Below are 16,970 nucleotides of genomic sequence, written 5' to 3'. Positions count from 1 at the left end.
TATTTTTGTGATAGGGACATGAAGGAATCGAGTAATGACTGAATAATACCGTCCTGAACTATTATACGAGGGAGCATTTCATGGGGAATGAAATGATCTTTAGTATAATACACCAATCATATTACTATGATTTATCACCAGAGCAAAATGTACAAGCCAATTTATTTTTACCGATGAAGACAAAACATGTGGATAGTCTCCTGAATGTTCTATTTCCATTGTATTGTACTTTGATACTTGTGTTTGAATCCTGCAAAAATGTTTATTGACTGTGATACGTGTTCATCCACTCAACACGATGTCTGTGGAATGGTGATTCACACAAATAAAATAACCATTACGTGTCTGAGAAACAGTCGTCCATTTGTCGAGACGACTTCGTGAAAGGCTGAGGGTGAGTTTGGCTTCATCGATTGACAGGCTGACGCTCCAGATTGAAATCCGTGATGGATGTTTCAAGGTCAGCTGACTCCGTGGATTGCTTTATTTTCATTTTAAGGAAACCCGTTTGGCTTAGCAGAGGGGTTTGGGGCCCCTTCTGGTCCATTTATCGCAACAGAATAGTCTCTTGTATCACCTACGTTGACCAGCTATTCAGGCCATTCTGTTCTCGCTGTCTAAAAGACTGTTTGCAGCCCCCATTTAATAGAGGAAATGCAGGCTTTATATGTACAGTTATCGCGCATTGCAAAAGGTACATTCAGTAATCACCAACAAACCTACACGGGTACTTTTCCCTTCAGCTACGGTGGCCTGTGATGGCCAGTTAGTGCGAGACAAAAAAAAAGCCCCGCAAATGAGTTTGTAGATGAAGCTGTTAATGCCTCCATGTGTCTAGCAGGTTGCTGCATAATGCAATTTCATTATTGTCTTTTGATAAAACACATCTAGATCGGGACGGTAATTTACACTTAAACCTATATTAGCCTATTGTAGCCTAACCTATTGTAGCCTATATTGGCTACAATAAAAAAATGATGACAACAACAGAACGAGAGGGCCATAAACAGCACAATTCGACTGCAGCATATTTGCATAGTAATTCTTTTTTCATTCCATCTTTGTCACGAACACCATTAAAATCTCTCAAGTGTCAAATCTGCACATTGTTTGAGAGAGTACAACATTCCTGTGAAATCAGACAACAGAACGACAATTGATGTTGCATGTTATTGACGCCTAAAATAGAAAAAGCGGAAAAAGATACGACTGCATTATCCCGTCCCCTCTAGGGAAGTCATACATAAATGAATATATTACAGCAAGAACCTTATGTCAGGAATAGATTCGGGAATGAAATAGTTTTCGGCTGCAAGGACAATTGAAACACAGGTCTAGAGAGCACTTTGTGCGCATGTTACTACCATCATGAAGATTATTTTGTGTGTCCTTTTGTGCCATATTTCTTTCCAGGTTTTCAAATGGCAGCACAAGCCCTTTCCAGAATGAATAACGGTTTTGTCGTTCCTACAGGCAAAAGGAAATAGGAAAAGTGTTTCATTCATTTCGTCTCAGCATTAAATCAGTTACTGAATGCCTCAAGGTGAACACTGGTAATCAAATGACATTCTTCTTTTTTTTTGGTGCGCTGCGTAGAAACCTTTTTGGAGACACAAAAAAAAAAAGAAAAGAGAAAAATACTCAGCCGCCAACGTCCGGCGACTCGTCACACCGGCCCGATGTCGGTTCAGAAGATGAAAATCGCTCCTCAAACACGTGAAGCGTAGCAGTAGAAGAGTTTTCCGCATGGGGCCAGATGAGGCAAAATCATCATCAGTCAGTTTTGATCCCAGATTCCCCCCTTTTTCCTTCCAGTTTACACCACAGTTTACAATAATGACCTCACGGCGTTCCCGAGGGACGGCGAGATAAGGCTTCCGTGTAATATTTTCTTGATGCTGCTTCAGAAGAGGAAGCCAAACATTTATTCCCGCGAGCTCCGCAACCCGTTTGTAGAAGCTTCCTTAATCTACAGTCAAAACAACAAAGTGTTTTCCTCTTCATATCAAACCAGCACTGGGGCTTTAGTATATTATCATTAGCTTAGCCAGTGTGCTTCTCTACTAGTGATGCTCAGACCCATTTGTGCAATGGAACAAGTTCGAGTGCCTGGGTATCTGCGAATCCGCAAAAAAACGTTTTCCCACATTTTCATGCGGGAAATCACTGAATGTTCAAAAGCAGCTGATGATGCAGAATGTTTGTGCAAAGCAGATCGGCGCTTACAGGCTCGGACCATGATACGAATGCACACAGTCTGCATCAGGGCACTTTGCAGCACCAGATGCAAGCAGAGACGCGTCAGGCCACGCGATGATTAGAAAAAGAACTGATTCTCACAGAAAACGCCAGAAAACTGGAGGCATTTCTCTTCCATTACTGAAAAGCGTGTTTGGCCTGCGGAGCTGAAACCAGGGATCCGACCAAGTGGATGGCTCATTATTTCATTCTCAGATTTCAGCAGGGGTAGAGTTGTTTAAATGGGTTTTAGAAAAACTTCTAATAATTTAAATATTTGAATATTAAGTTATTTCGGGCCTTTACTTTAGTTTCTCTGTGCTTTACACAAATTCCATCTGAAAACATTGTTTTAATTGTCCTTTCAAATTCAGAGTCACAATCCGTATCTCCACCTTAGCTAAAACTCCACAATGTCTATAATAAGCCTTTTCCCTTGTATTATTCTAGGCCTATTGGCTGTGGTTCAGAATGGGCTGGTCCCCCCACTCAATAAGTGTTAATAACTCCTACGCCAAGCAAAAAGGATTCAGCGGAGACAGTTTGTTTGTTATAATAGTTTACAACTTCTATGGGTGCTGGAAAATACTTATTTTGCAATAGAAAGGCGGCTTCTGACCAACCCTAAAATTGTACTGATAACAAGTCCCTGCTTTCCCTTCTGCACTGTACATGCACTTATTATCATTATGTCAATTTGACCCTGACGATATGATACGCTTTGGGTTTTCCTTCATCCAAACTGGCCATGGTTAGATGTACAGATACCTCGGAGGGCATTGTGTTAGTCTAGAATTTGTTACGTAGAAATGACCGAATGAATAAAACCGGCTTTTCAAATGTAAACTTAACCAACCCTTAGGAAGAGTTTTGCTATTTTGAAATCATGCATGTAACAAATTAATGCCAAATTCTCTGAAAAAAGGCAACGATTATTAACATTTAATGCTTTCAGGTGAACCTTTACGCAGCGTCCCCAGTGTGCCACGCGGAGATGCAAACGGCTCGGTTCATAAACCTCCATCGCTGAATGTAACAGACCCAAAGCGGCGTCACCGACTCGGCTTATTCAATGCATTTGCTCCCTCGATAAAATATTAATCTGAACCGCATGGTGAGTGGCCATTTAAAACTACCGGGGAGGAGTGAACCCTCACCCAGGTAATCAAACGCAAATTGAAAATGTACAACCATCAGGTTTCACTATTCCCAGCCTGCCAGTGTGATGTCACATTTTCTACTGAGAGCTGCTGGCTGTGAGATGCGTTTTTTAAAATGAGATTTGAATTTTATCGCCCAATGTGTTTTTTTTCGAGGCAGGTAATCGAGGAATACGTATTAGGAGCCGGAAAAAAGGACTCCTCACTTGGATCATTGGAATGGCGTCACATAACTGAGCCGTAGATTTGTCTCCCGTCCCTCCAGATTTCCATTGGCATCCTTCAGTTGCCAATGGAAACGGTCGTGGTGTTGGGATGGTTTTGTAAATGTGTAACTGGCTTAATGAGCTTCCTCACTGGTGAAGAAGATTCTATTAAAAAGGACCGTTTTGCCCGCGAATTAAATAACTATGTTTCGAACCTCTGGTTTATATGCATAGTCAAAAACATCATGATTCTTTGTACAAAACAATAAAATGAAGTAGATGTTTTGAAATAAGGGAGCATCCCGAAGAAATATTGTGATTTAAAGAGCGTGGGAGAAAATAATAACTTAAAAGCAACAAAATATATGAACACAGAACGTTTTTGGTTTAATTGCCACATTATTTTCATATGCAATAAGAGAACAGCGAACCAGATGAGCATTCAATTACACTCGAAGATGGAGAGATGAATGTAAAGAACTTAATGCTCCTGGTTCGGGAGTGTATAACCATTTTTGGTGTATAAACTCAGTTCCCAAACTAAATTAGAGCTTAATTAAAGAGATGTCCAATCTACAAATTAAGGACCTTTGCTTCAGGCAGGTGGAGCTTGAACGAAGAACGATAAACTTTATTTAATGAATTGAGGGAATTTTATCTTTAGCGTGTATGAATCAATCATGTTTTACCTTGATATGTATTTTCTCCCTATGGCCACACACCGAGATAAATGAAATAAGGTTGAACAAAGATATTTGTCTGATATTTCTGCGTCCCTGCAATGAAAGGTGAACGTAATAAATGTGGCGCTCACAGCAGGGCGGGAAAGAAACCAATTTTCTGCATTGCGTTTGAGGTGCTACTGGAGATCGTCGTCGTGAAAGAATAATCAATAAAAGAATAATCAACAAAAGGGGGATTTGGCAAAAGGAAACATAATCAAGCAGAACTAAAACTTTATTTGTAAAGAATTAGCTCATCATAAGAAAACAGAATATCACCAGCCTTATTGGGTCAAACGGATTTCTTCTGAAATCAAAGTCCATCCAAATATTCCTGCTCTGCTGGCAAGAACCCCAAGGACCTGCCCATTTCCATGTGAATGTTTCAGATTCAAAAGCATGCTCAGCGTGAAACTAATTTTTTTCACACCCCCCCCGAGAGGTTTGGCGATGTCCCACATACCAGCAGATGAACCCAAGCAGGCGATGCACTTTCCCGGGAGATGAGCACTAAAAAGCAAAGGAACATTCCATCCCATCTCCCCGAATGGAGCTCCTCCCCTCCTCCGAAAGGAACGCTGCGCACCCCCCCCCCCCCCCACAGCGGGATCACCCAAATGTCACCGCGACGTCTTTGACATTGACATGCTGCCTCCGCCCCATTGTTGCCAAGGCGATGGGGCGCGGCGAAGAAAACTCGGGTCAGAAGGTGCATATCTTCACCACACCAGAAAGGCAATTTTGGTGAGGTGAATTGTGAGGCCAATGTGCCCCCCCGCCCCCCCCCCCCCCACGGGGAATATCTATCCCATTTCCCACCACCAGCTGGTTGCTTCTTCCTCCCCTCCGACAGACAACAGGAGTCCAGAAGGTCTCGTTGGAACCAGGTATCGGGGGGAGGAGGGGGGGGGGAGCCACGAGGATCGTCGGTCTGAGCGGGAAGGAGACGATGTAGCCCAGCGACGTCCCAGTAGCATTTTAAAAATCAATCGACATAAAGATTCATTAGGATTCTCTGCTGTAATTACCGCCGACTAATGAGAAAAAAAAAGGGGGCGACTGCTCTGACGCGTGCAGCTTCATCACGATGGCCTCCTCCCTCGCCGGCGTCTGTCTGCATGCGTCATGCGTCTCCCTTTGGCGTTAAAGAGAGGCCACACGCGTTTTTTTCTCCCCCGGGGCCCGCTTTGCAGCGAAAGAGCAGTCGAGACAAAGTGTCACTCGACACCCTTTGCCACCGAATCACGCTGCGTGTGAAGTAATCATCAGATAATGGGGACTGTACAAAAAAATGACTGCATCACACCGGAACTTAGGCACACTCGGTTATATATGTGTAAACCTATATATTTAGTGTGTATCTGCATCGTTTCTTTGTCTAAATGTCCTCCTGCCGATTGTCCCATTCATTCGATCTGTGTGCTGAAACACCCAAAGCGAGCGGCTTCGTAATCATCGCCGCCTCCAAAAGGTCACGCGCGTGAAATACAAGACGTTCGGAGCGTAATACGTACAAAGAGACGCAATGTTCTGAGACGAACACTGTGTGCCAACCTCCATCTACCATCGTACTCTAAACGGGTCCTTTACGCTCTATGGAACGTGAGACTACCAATTCCAGTTTACTCGGGAAATAAACGACCTGTTTTCACGTAGAATTCTTTGCAATCAAACAAAGAAATAGAAGCAGAGTCATTTCCACGGAGAACTTTTGAGGCACTTTTGCATTGGTATCACCTTTTAGAAAACATTTCCTTACCCCCCGGTTTCCGTGTTTTAACTGTAAGAAAACCCGTAGATAGATAAAGCAAAGTGTCCTGAGCGTAGCAACATTATCACGTTAGCACGCCATCTTCTGAGCAACCTCTCCTCCCTGTGCACTTGTTGCCTGAATGCAGCCTGAATACAAAAGTAGATACACGGACTCTCCCTTAGCCAGCTGGTGCACCACACTAAATAATGTCTCGCCAGCAAAAGAAACAATAGAGCACACAATAGTAGCTGTGAGATTTCTGTGAAAACAAGTGTGACATCCGAACGAGGAGGAAGAGATGGTGCAAGGCAACGAGATATGAAATCGATTTCCTGCAGGTACAGATGATCAAATCACACAACCCTAATATCCACGTGTGGACAGGCGTGACCTTTTATTCTGCTGCCAGAGGGATTCCACGGATCAGCACATGTGTAGCGTGATAATCGGGTCCCTCCTCTGGTCGCGTGCTGCCCCTCTGTGGTCATTAATATTTAACACAATACTGCCGCAGTCAAGGTTTGAAGGGCCTTTAGCACATGCATCCCACTCATGAGTGTCACCACTGTGGGTAGGCAGACAAACAAACAAACAAAAGTACCTTTTAATAAATCCAAAAATCAAAACTCCAAAATTCCAAAATTCAAACTCAAAGTTCCAAGACGAGGGGGGTGGGGGGGGGAATACAAACGAGACGGGGACCAGAGACTAACAAGACACAAGGTTACACACACGATCTGACCTGACCTGATGTGATCTGACCTGACCTGACCTGATGTGATCTGACCTGACGTGACATAAATGCAACGAAGACTACGTCCGTGGACCAACCACAACATGCAAACAATGACAAGAGACTCACATGGCTTGGATACAGGGGGGGGAGGTGGAGGTGATTGGACACAGGAGGAAACAATCATGGACATGGCAGACAATCACAAGGGAAGACAGGACAAGGCAGGAAGTGAAGTTACCCAATGGACACGAGAGACATGACACTACAAAACAAAACAGGTTTATTTGTTGTAGTTTGATGCTTCAATCTTCTGTGTTTCCATCTCAATCCTCATGACAGTTTGACTGACTCAGCGTTGGGTTTGGATATTTAGAGTGGGGCTAAAAAGCCATTTGTCCTCTTGCTAATAAATCAACGGCAAATGTTCACGTTCAAATTGCACAGGCCTCTTCCCAGAGACGTCAAATGCCACCAGGGGTCAAAAGTCACATAGAAGAAACAGCATTGCTGTTACAATGGACCGCAAGCAAGGTTTTACAAAATAATTGAATAGCTGTATATTTATTCTCTTTTGTAGGCTCATTTATAGTAAGCAAATAAACAGAAGTCAACAAAGGTACGTTAACTATGTTACAGCTAACAGCTTGTGTTAATTACAGAGTTTTTTGTATTGGTATTTAACCAGAAAATCCTTCTGCGAACCCATTGAGTTCAAGAGGAGGAAGTTCTCACTTCATGTCTGAATTCATCCTGCAGCGGCAACAATCCCTCAAAGGTTCACCCGAAGGTGAGTGTTGCTAGTTGAGAACATCATGTTTTTCCCCCCGTTAACGGTCCATGTGTCGGGCGGGCGAGGCGGGCAGCACGCCGCGGCGGCAAGGCGACCCGCAGACGGCGCTCATCCCCGCGTGGCCGAAGCTCTCCACCCTGCCGAACTGCCGAACTGCCGCAGGTGGAAGAGCAAGGTGAGCTTTCGGGTCATGGTGCGCAGCGCCAGGAAGGAGGCCAGGACCTGGGCCAGCAGCAGGAGCAGGTACAGGGAGTGGACGGCCCGCTCCAGGGGCAGGACGAGGGTTCCCTCGTCGGTCAGGAAGAACAGCAGCACCGGCACCTGCAGCACGAAGGACAGGAGGCAGAAGGCCGCCAGCTCTGGCACCTGGTGGGTGGAGGGGGGGGGGGGGGGGGGGTGGGTTTACATTCAGGGAAGACGAGTCCAGGGACGGAGATGTTGGTTTGAGTCTGACCTTTTCTTGAAGGTTGCCAACGTAGCCCAGGTAGAGTCGGGCCGCTTCGACGATGGTGAGGAGGGTCACGCCGGTGACGAGCAGGGCCTGGTAGTATCCGGGGAGATAGTGGAACTGGACACAAAGGCGCAGGGCGGGGGGGGGGGGGCGGCGTCATGGACACGTCTTTCGTACTCGCGGTGCACAAGACTTCCCAACCCGATGAAGTGGGTAACAAGCACTCACCTTCACCTCCAACATGAAGACGGCGGAAAACCACCAGCAGGGGAAGTAAACGATGTTGAAGTACAGCAGCATCTGGAGGGGGAGGTGGGACACCAGCTCGTTCACCACTGCGGGACAAACGCCGGGACTCGTTTACATCTGTGACTCGTCAGGGTTTTATTTCACTCATCATAGCAGACACTCGCTTGGTTTTAATTTTCCCGGTATTGCACAGATAGTAAACAGAAGGTCGCTGATTTAAAAGGGACTTTTATCATAACTAACAGTACTTTCAGACCAGAGAGGCAGCATTTGTCAGCTATTGATGAGGTCATGTTATCCAAACCTGTCGTATATGCATTTTTTAGAGTGAATAAATCTTCTAAAACACCAAAGTATGCATCATTTATCGCAGTGTCTTGAACACACAAAGAACGGCGCCATTGATAATAACTTTTCCACGATCGCGCCACGCTGCGGAGGTGTTCCACCTATTGCTACCGGACAGGTGACCAACCGGAGGCGTCCTCCTGCTCCCTGGTGAAGTCGCTGTCCGCCGTCCTGTTGTTGCTGAACACGGAGCCGCCGGCGTAGGCCAGAGCCGCCTGCAGCTTCCCGGGAACAGGTGAGTAAAACACGGGCATGGTGACCGCGGGCCGAGCAGCGCCGAGGCGCAGAGTGGTGTCCAAACGCCCTCGTCTTCAGTCCCTCACAGAGGGGACGTGTGGACGGACTCCAACCGCTAATCAGATTATGGCGAGGGAGGCGGGAGGAGGATTAAGAGGAGACGGCAGCTTGGTTGGGATGTAAGGGGGATTTATTACGCACAGTGGATTTGTTTATCTCTAGAATTGTGTATATGATTTAAATATGTTTAAAGATTCATACCAAATAATGAATCTGCATGGATTTTGCTTGTGGAATTTCTTGGGTTTTTTTTAGTATCATATGGACCAACAAGAACACGGGTGAACTGTACGGCTGACACCTCTGAGAGGAACTCACAAAATAGCACTCTGGATTTATTAACAGTACAGATGGGAGGAAAAATCTTTTCGGGCTGAACACATCTCATAAAACTCAATACTCTTTGATGCTTTGATCTGGTTCATAGTATGAAAACATCGGGCGAGCTTAAAGCGTCAATCCATTTATTGAGATCTCTTACAGGCTTTTTAAATTTTCATTCTGAAAGCACATAAACAGAGCGACGCGGCCTCGACGGACACACTGCACCCAGCCAGCGAGTCCTCAGAGTGGTGCCTGGCCTTTTGGCTTTTGGCCTTGGGGCCCCACTCGTCATTAATGTGAGCGCGGGTGCAGCGGCAGACGTCGGCCACAAGGTGTCATCACAGCTCGTCCCTGGGGGGCCGCAGGGGGAAATGCTGGAACTCCTCCGGCACCTCTTCCCCTTTCTGGGACCTCTTGTAGAAACCCAATGAGTCCAACAGGCTGCTGATCTCCTCAGCCTTCATTTTCTTCACGGGAACAGTCTACACACACACACACACACACACACACACACACACACACGCATGCGTTGAACTCATGGTTTCAGGCGTAAAGGAGCTCACTGTGTTTGCAGACCTACGGTATCCTCCAATTCCCTTTAGTTTATTCTGAAACATTCATTTGGTTGACAAAAAAATAGTTTTTTATTAAAACTTGCTGCTGATATTTATAAAAGTCCCTCATGTGAATTTGTTTTTTTTTGTTTATTTGTCTTCAATCAGTCAGTCTCTGGAGTAAATCTTCATATAAAGTTAAATTACAGTCTCGAAAGGCGGCCACATCATGAAACAATAAATAAAAACAAGAAACATTAGACCCTTAATGAGACAAAAGATGAACTACTCAAGGGTTTATAGGTGAAAATAAAAGTTCAAACCTCAGAGCAAACCCCCCCCCCCCCTCAACTCACCTTCACCACCTCGTCCTTTTCGTTATAGAAAATGAGACGGGGATTCTTCTCCTCCGATGAGTCGTACTCCAAGTTGTGGCTACGCAGGAAGGAGCGCATCAAAGGAAACAACATGTAAGCACATCCGCCCGGTTTCAGGCCCACTCGACATTATCGCAGGTTCTGAAAAAGCTCACAGAGCTGGCATCGGACTCGGCAAACCTGGTAGATACATTGTTTTTCGTTCATTAAACAGATCTTTTTTTTTGGTTTTTAAACCAGCCTGAGGAACAGAAGGATACTATAAAGCCCAGCGCTCCATTAGAAAATGATGGAGCTCGGGCATTTTCTTTATGCCTCATCCGACCACGCTGGGAGCCTGCAGGGACGACACAAACACACGGCCCACCCCTCGTATTACTCGTGTGTGTGTGTGTTTTACAAAGCAGGTGGAGGTGTCCGCGCTCACCAGCAGTTTCCCTCGGGCGATATCGAGCTTCTCTCCGACCGCTGTGCCGTTGTTGTTGTTGTTGTTGGCGTCCGACGCGCTGGCGGCGAGGGCAAAGGTGAGCACCAAGAAGGCCAGCATTCTTCTTCACAGCTCTCTCCCTTCGAGTGACTCTGCACGGGTCACGACTGGCACTGTCTGACCCCCTTCATCCGCATGGGCGCGTTCTCAGGGTGGACGAGACCATGAGGCCTCCCCCGCCCCCCACCCCCCCCGCCGCAGGGGACCAGTGGTCTCCTGCGTTACTGTTTTCTCCCTGTTTCTTGTTGGATTTCAATCACACCCGCCCCCCCCCCCACACATCGGAAACGCAAAAAGCCCCCTGGCTTTGTGGTTTAGTTTCTTCCACACGGGATGTCATCGAGGGGCCGGGGAAAGCACACAACAACACCTGTGTTCTTATCACTTTTTCCCCTCAGAGAGTCGCAGGTGGTCGATGGCCACTAACAGCCAGCCACGCTGTCCTGTCAGCACATCCCTGCATGCGACGTGGGAAACTTCAGGGAAACAATTCCTCAACTTTTTGTATCAGCTAATTATACAAATCTGCCAATCGGACGGGGGGGGAAATGTTGTGTTGTTTAGTTATAGGCTCGGTCTTCAGCAGGATTACGTGTTTGTCTGGCGAGGTTTAATCAGCCAACTGCCCCTCTAGACATTTCTTATTGTTCCATTCATTCATTTAACAGGTTGTCCTAACTCTAACACTTCTTGCCTAACAGGCACAGTGACTTCCCAGAGAAAGCAAAACCCATTTATATCCCAAAACGATTCCTTTGACTCTAAATGATGTATGCAGATTAAATCAATGATATCATTTTAGATTTCTGCCAAAGCAAATCTTGAAACACATCTGTTAAGCTCGCACCGATGTATTCGGTATCCCAAAGCAGTTTCGCAGACCAAAACGTCAGCAACCCGAAACAATGAAAGGACGTGACAGAGCTCTCACAATGTTTTATTCTCGCAGCGTTGCGTGGGGGAGAAATGAATAATTCCTTTGTGTACTCGCGTATCGAAATCAAACCTCGTGACGCCACGGCTCATTTGCAGTGTGTTAACACCCCTGAAGAGGAAAACATCTCTGCCCTCCAAGTTTACACAACTTCTGGCCTCTGAAAAAAAAAGAAAAAAAAGAAGAAGAAGAAGCCTGAAAAGCGCAGTGCACCAGGTCACCACAAGAGGGCGGCAGCAGCCACACGGAGGCTTCGGGGCAGCGTGGCGGGTAAAGTGTGTTCCTGTGAATCCGCAGCCACAGACAATTACGATTCCAACGAAAATAAACCATTCTCGCCTGGAATGCTGAAGCAAAACCATCCCTCCGTCTCTGCTTTTCCAGAGCCCTGCACTCGGCGTGTACTATCCGAGATTTTGTGTCAAATGGCAGTAAAACAGTCCCCCCCCCCCCCCCCTTTTTTTAACAGGGTTCACTCCCCTTGGCAGCCGTCGTAAATCCAGTACACTTCTCTACCTCTGTTTCTTCCCTACTTATTTTTTCTTCTTTTTTTTCCGTTTGCAACTTTGTTTTTTTGAAAATTCCACTCCTGTTTCTCACAACGCGTGATCGGCCCTCGAGGACCTCAAATAGCTGATTGAGAGAACGAAAGGCAGAGTTGATGAGAGAGGGGAGAAAGCACAATGAGTAGCGGTGGGGGGGGGGCTTCTCGGGCCTATGTGCGTGGATGCATACCATATGTGCTCTCATTCAGCATGTTTCAGCTTACATCACGCGGCGCATGCCAACAAAAAAAAAAAAAAGTTGTTGCCTTGAATTTGCTGACAAAGGGGGAAAAAAACGCGGCCATTTATAACCTAGAGGGCCACGGAGCAGAGGAGCGCAGACAACGGACACATTCGCGCCGCGTGTGCAACTCCCACAGTAGGAGCTCTGCGGATAGCGACACTTACAGCTGGCGAAAGATCAAACGCTGAAAACACCCCCCCCCACCCACACCCACCCCCCCCTTGCAGAGCTTGTTATGAGGACACGCACGCTTCCTGTTTCTCCAAAGCACCGGATGCTGCAGCCAGTCGTTTGTGCGTCTGTGTTGTGTTGCGATGTGCTCGGACGTTTGTGAGACGACCCACTCGGCCCCCGGGGGCTGTTTCTCTGTGCTTTAGGGCGGGAGGGGGGGAGGGGGGGTACGTATTTATGTGCTTAAGGATGACCAAGGAAGGTGATGCCATATGGACAGTTGTCTGTGTGTGTTCTTTTGTGTCTGCAGCCTCGGGGGCAACATGTGGGGTGGGGGGGGGGGGGGGGTGGGTGCGCTCCAGTCAGCTTACAAAGAAGAGAGTCATTGTTGCAAGAAGTAAAGACCACGTGGAGGGCTTCATTCAATAAAAAAACAGAATCCAATGCGCTGCGTACTGTACTGGGTTCAAGGCGCAAAACATCATTTACTTTGCTTTGAACTTTATCCAGCTCCAAATACATCAAATAGCATCACATCTGGTTAAGAAAAGAAAAGAGTTACCTTGTGATCATGGAGTAAATAGTCGTAATGATTGTGTTTGCGGTTCTCTGAGTAAAAAACGAACCGATTGAAGCAATTAAAAAAAGGGGAATTGAGTGAAATGTCCGCGTGTGACACCAACCGAATGTAGGATGTAGGATGTAGGATGCAAGATGTAGGATGTAGGATGTAGAATGTAGAATGTAGAATGTAGAGTCCCTGCAGAAGGACGTCACAGAGTTTGAGTGAGTTTGCGGTCGGCTTAAACCCACGACCCAAAAATAAGTAGCTCCAATTCTCCCCACACAGGGAGGCCTGCAGGGGGGCCGCGAGGCGCTGCGGAACAACGGGTGGGGGGGGGGGTGCGGGCGGTGATCTCGCTTGCAGGGTCTTTGTTATGTTGTTGGCGAGGCACCGAGGTTTAGGGACTGCAAGGTTTAGTTCTGATAAAAGCTCCTCTGCACCCAGGTACAAGCGTGAGGTCCAGATGCTTTGGATTCTTTTCGTTGTGTTACATGACGGGATCACGCACTGTTAAACGTCACCATTCGACGCACTGTACCAGATTGTTGCTTCAGCTGATTTGCATCTGTAGTACACTCACCAAGAAATGAGTACGAGTATTTACATAAACTATTTGTTTAAGTAACCAGTCTGTATACAGTGGTATAATACAACAATTTGTGCCGCTGGTAGCAATCATACCGAAAACAGTCATTCTTTTTGTGTGTGTGACAAACTGCCGTGTTGCAACAATGAGTTCCCTCTTCTCAAAAATCGAAACTGGTGTTCATTATCAATGCTGCGGAACAAATTTTTCTTACTTTATTCAATAATCAGTAAAATTTCTGGTAAAAATCCTATTGCTTCCGTGAGGTAAACAATGTTAGCTCTAGTGTGTTGTTGTTTGCACTGTTTTCTCTGCTAGCACCGTTAGCTGCTAGACTAATGTATCCATTTCAGATATTTTGAATGCATGTAAGTAAAGGCCGGTGAGTTTGGACCATTCTAGAGTGTTGATAGTGACGTGAAGAAATCACTTGTGCTTTTGAAAGATAGTTTAACAGTCCGGGTTCGGCTACGTTGCTACTTTGCGAACATTCCAGAGTGTGGCGCATGTCATTGATTGATTTCCACCGCTCTGGTGGCGTCGCTCAGAGTTTCTCTGTGTCGGTCAAATACGAATCACCGAAGCAACAAAAAACACATTCTGAAGTATTTCTGTGACCTCAACAGTGCTTATAAATTAACAACAATAGCTCACCTTCAAGAACACAGCCCTTTTTTTGCACAATGTGTAGGTCCAGAACCAGAGCCCAGGATGAGGCTGTAGCCGGGCCCCGTAGTGACATCATAGTGGTACTTGTAGCTCGTGGTGGTGAGGGGGCCAAAGGCGCTGGAGGGATTTGCACCGATGGACGTCCAGTTGCTGGCCACATCAGTGGAGCCTGGGGAGGGGTGTGGGGGGGAAACCGCTGCTCCCCTCCCCTCTAATCTGTGTGTGGGTAATCAGAAACACATGGCTCCCCCATAATGGCTGCACTGTTTGTCCCGTGAAGTAGAACAGGGCCGTGAGGGCCGGGTACACACCACCAGCACACAGCCACGGTGACGGTAAACATGCAGCTTTCCTTTCACGTGTCAAGGCCCTGCAGCTGCGTGCAGAAGAAAAATACATCCATGCAACAAAAAAAAAAGAAAAAAAAAAAGAGAAGCAGAGGCAGCCTGTGTTATCAAATCGAGCGGCGTGGATCAGAAGGGGTGTGAACAGACCTGACCCGGATGGCCTCTGAGTCACGGGGAAAAGCTGATGCAGTTTTTAAAAAAAAAACAGGGGAAATGTTCTTGCAGGAGAAATGTGTGGAGTGTAAGTGCGCGTCTCGAAAAACAACGGCGTTGTGTCGCGGAGAGGCCTGGACGTAGTGTAGTTAAAAACATGAGCCTTTTTTGCTTATTTTCCTCGGGTTTGGGCAGAAGCATTTGGTCTTGTGATCATTTTCCCCTCTCGATATGTATCTGGAATAAGCGCTCTGCCTCTTTCTCCACAACTGCAGGTCGGAGTGAGTGAGAAGCAGTTAGGAAGGACAAAAAAGAAAAGAAAAAAAACGGTTGGATCAGCCTGTGGAATTATGTGAAAGCCGAAACCTCCAGCCACATTATGAAGTCTGAGGTCCCACTTTTACCGAACAGATAGCGGATGGATGGTTGTGAGTTGGAATAAGGGGTGAATGAGGGGGGGGGGGGAGGGAAAAACAGAGAAAAAAAAGCGAGAGAGTGAGAGAGAGCTTAAAAGAATGAAAGAAAAAAGAGAAGAGAAAGCAAGAAAAAGCCTTTTAACTGATCTGCTTTCTATTAACCATCCAAATCTTCCCCACTAATACACTCATTCCACACAATAACGCTGACCAAGGCGGAAAAATACGACGACTTTCTGCACTCCCCTTCGTGTGAAAGAAAGAGGGGAAAAAAGAAGAAAAAAAAAGAGACAAAAATCCCCATCTGGATGGAGACAGCAACTGTGGCTTAATTACTTTTCTGGCCATTTCTATTTCTACCTTTACAGTTTTTGTCTTCCAGAAAGCTCTTACGTCCTCACACTGCCGGCATGATGACGCGTGGGTCCATCTCAAAGCAGTTTAATGAGGGGACCTGGTTTTCTTCCGTGTGGCAAACATTGAGCACAAAAGCCCCCCAAAAACACAAGTGTGTCCTTCAGCTCCTTTGACCTCGTGGAATAGCGTCATTTTGTCTCAGTGTCCCATCTGGGAGGCCCTGCCGTTGTGTGGCAACCCCTTCATTTGACTTAAATTAAGAGTCGCTCCTCTCGGGTCGGTTGGGTGTTTTTCCGGGTCTCTCGAATCGCACGCAGGCCGAGCAGATGTCACTGGAAAACATGGGATGCCTTTCGCCGCCGCTGCAGCCTCTCCGCCCCGTTGGGGTTGTGCGCCGGGGCCTCAGCGCTCGGTGGTTTTGGCTCGAGGGGGAAAAAGCACCCAGCTCCATTTCCAGTAAAATCTCCTTTCATGAGTTCACTGCATTTCCACAGTGCTCTGAAGCAACAGAGCGTTCGACGTGTGAGCGGCGCTGCGATTAGACGCCGCTTCTCGCCAGGGGATAAACATCATTTTCTAATCTCCTCCGGTTGTTTGTGATGTGGAGAATCAGTCGGGGGGGGTGTGAGTGACGCAGCAGCAGACTCGCACATCCATGTCAGGCCACCCTTCAATTTCGCTTGGGGACTGCGAGCGTTTCAGCTGCAGGTTCTCACAACAAAATCAGGGGAATTGCTTCCAAGGCCGCAGGAAATCACGGCTTTGTTTCTTGAGCATATATATATATATATATAAAACCGCGCACACTAATGGAAGTTACTCTCCACTGAATGCCTCTTTAAAAGATCTTAAGACAGAGTAAAGTTTAACCCGTTGGCCACATCTTACACGGGCACCGAAACACTGCTGCCGACCACGTCCATGATCAAATTCATATTTTCAAACCCCCTTGCAAGTGTAACTCGACTCCACGTCTTTTTTTCTTTTCTGCTTTGCATTGCAGAAAATATTTGTCTTTTCCCCCCTCACTCATAAATTTCTCTCTTCCGTTTCTTGCAGGGACCGAAATGGCTACCAGATGTGGCTCCAATCTGTTCCCGTTGCCGTGGAAACGCAGGGACTGGAATAGGTTTTCTGAGTCCAGGGCTTTTGGCTGACTCACGGGGCCTGCGTCTTCAAGCCTGCCGCTGCCTCCGCAGACCTGGCACAATGACAGCGCCCCGCGCTCCGAGTCATGTTAAGACCGGCAGCCCCCCCCCCCCCCCCCCCCAACGCTGACCCTGCGAATGCA

General features: G+C 46.8%; 2 protein-coding genes across 2 annotated transcripts; both read right to left on the bottom strand.

The window, feature by feature from the left end:
- Positions 1-7,177: 7,177 nt before the first annotated feature.
- On the bottom strand, positions 7,178-8,986 carry zgc:112294 (transmembrane protein 17A). Its single transcript, XM_037482818.2, has 4 exons — positions 8,781-8,986; positions 8,285-8,391; positions 8,060-8,173; positions 7,178-7,971 (listed from the first exon to the last, which is right to left on the bottom strand). The coding sequence occupies exons 1-4, from the start codon at positions 8,905-8,907 to the stop codon at positions 7,714-7,716; spliced, it is 606 nt and encodes a 201-aa protein (XP_037338715.2). The 5' UTR covers positions 8,908-8,986; the 3' UTR covers positions 7,178-7,713.
- A 422-nt stretch (positions 8,987-9,408) lies between these two features.
- Positions 9,409-10,841, bottom strand: selenoe (selenoprotein e). The gene is made up of 4 exons (XM_037482967.2): positions 10,633-10,841; positions 10,466-10,542; positions 10,185-10,263; positions 9,409-9,756 (listed from the first exon to the last, which is right to left on the bottom strand). Exons 1-4 carry the CDS (start codon positions 10,750-10,752, stop codon positions 9,613-9,615), a joined length of 420 nt encoding a protein of 139 aa, XP_037338864.2. The 5' UTR covers positions 10,753-10,841; the 3' UTR covers positions 9,409-9,612.
- Positions 10,842-16,970: the final 6,129 nt, after the last annotated feature.

The sequence above is a fragment of the Pungitius pungitius genome, chromosome 5 (genome assembly GCF_949316345.1).
Source record: "Pungitius pungitius chromosome 5, fPunPun2.1, whole genome shotgun sequence".
Classification (NCBI taxonomy): domain Eukaryota; kingdom Metazoa; phylum Chordata; class Actinopteri; order Perciformes; family Gasterosteidae; genus Pungitius; species Pungitius pungitius.
The sequence above is the reverse complement of the archived record's forward strand: the minus strand, read 5'-3'. Positions and strand labels throughout refer to the sequence as shown.

What these genes read in the sequence shown, in the direction of transcription:
- zgc:112294 (XM_037482818.2), bottom strand. Translation starts at nt 8,907, where the DNA reads ATGCCCGTGTTTTACTCACCTGTTCCCGGGAAGCTGCAGGCGGCTCTG. An exon ending in TCTTCATGTTGGAGGTGAAG is followed by an intron (nt 8,174 to 8,284) that starts GTGAGTGCTTGT and finishes CTTTGTGTCCAG; the next exon opens with TTCCACTATCTCCCCGGATA. An exon ending in TTGGCAACCTTCAAGAAAAG is followed by an intron (nt 7,972 to 8,059) that starts GTCAGACTCAAA and finishes TCCACCCACCAG; the next exon opens with GTGCCAGAGCTGGCGGCCTT.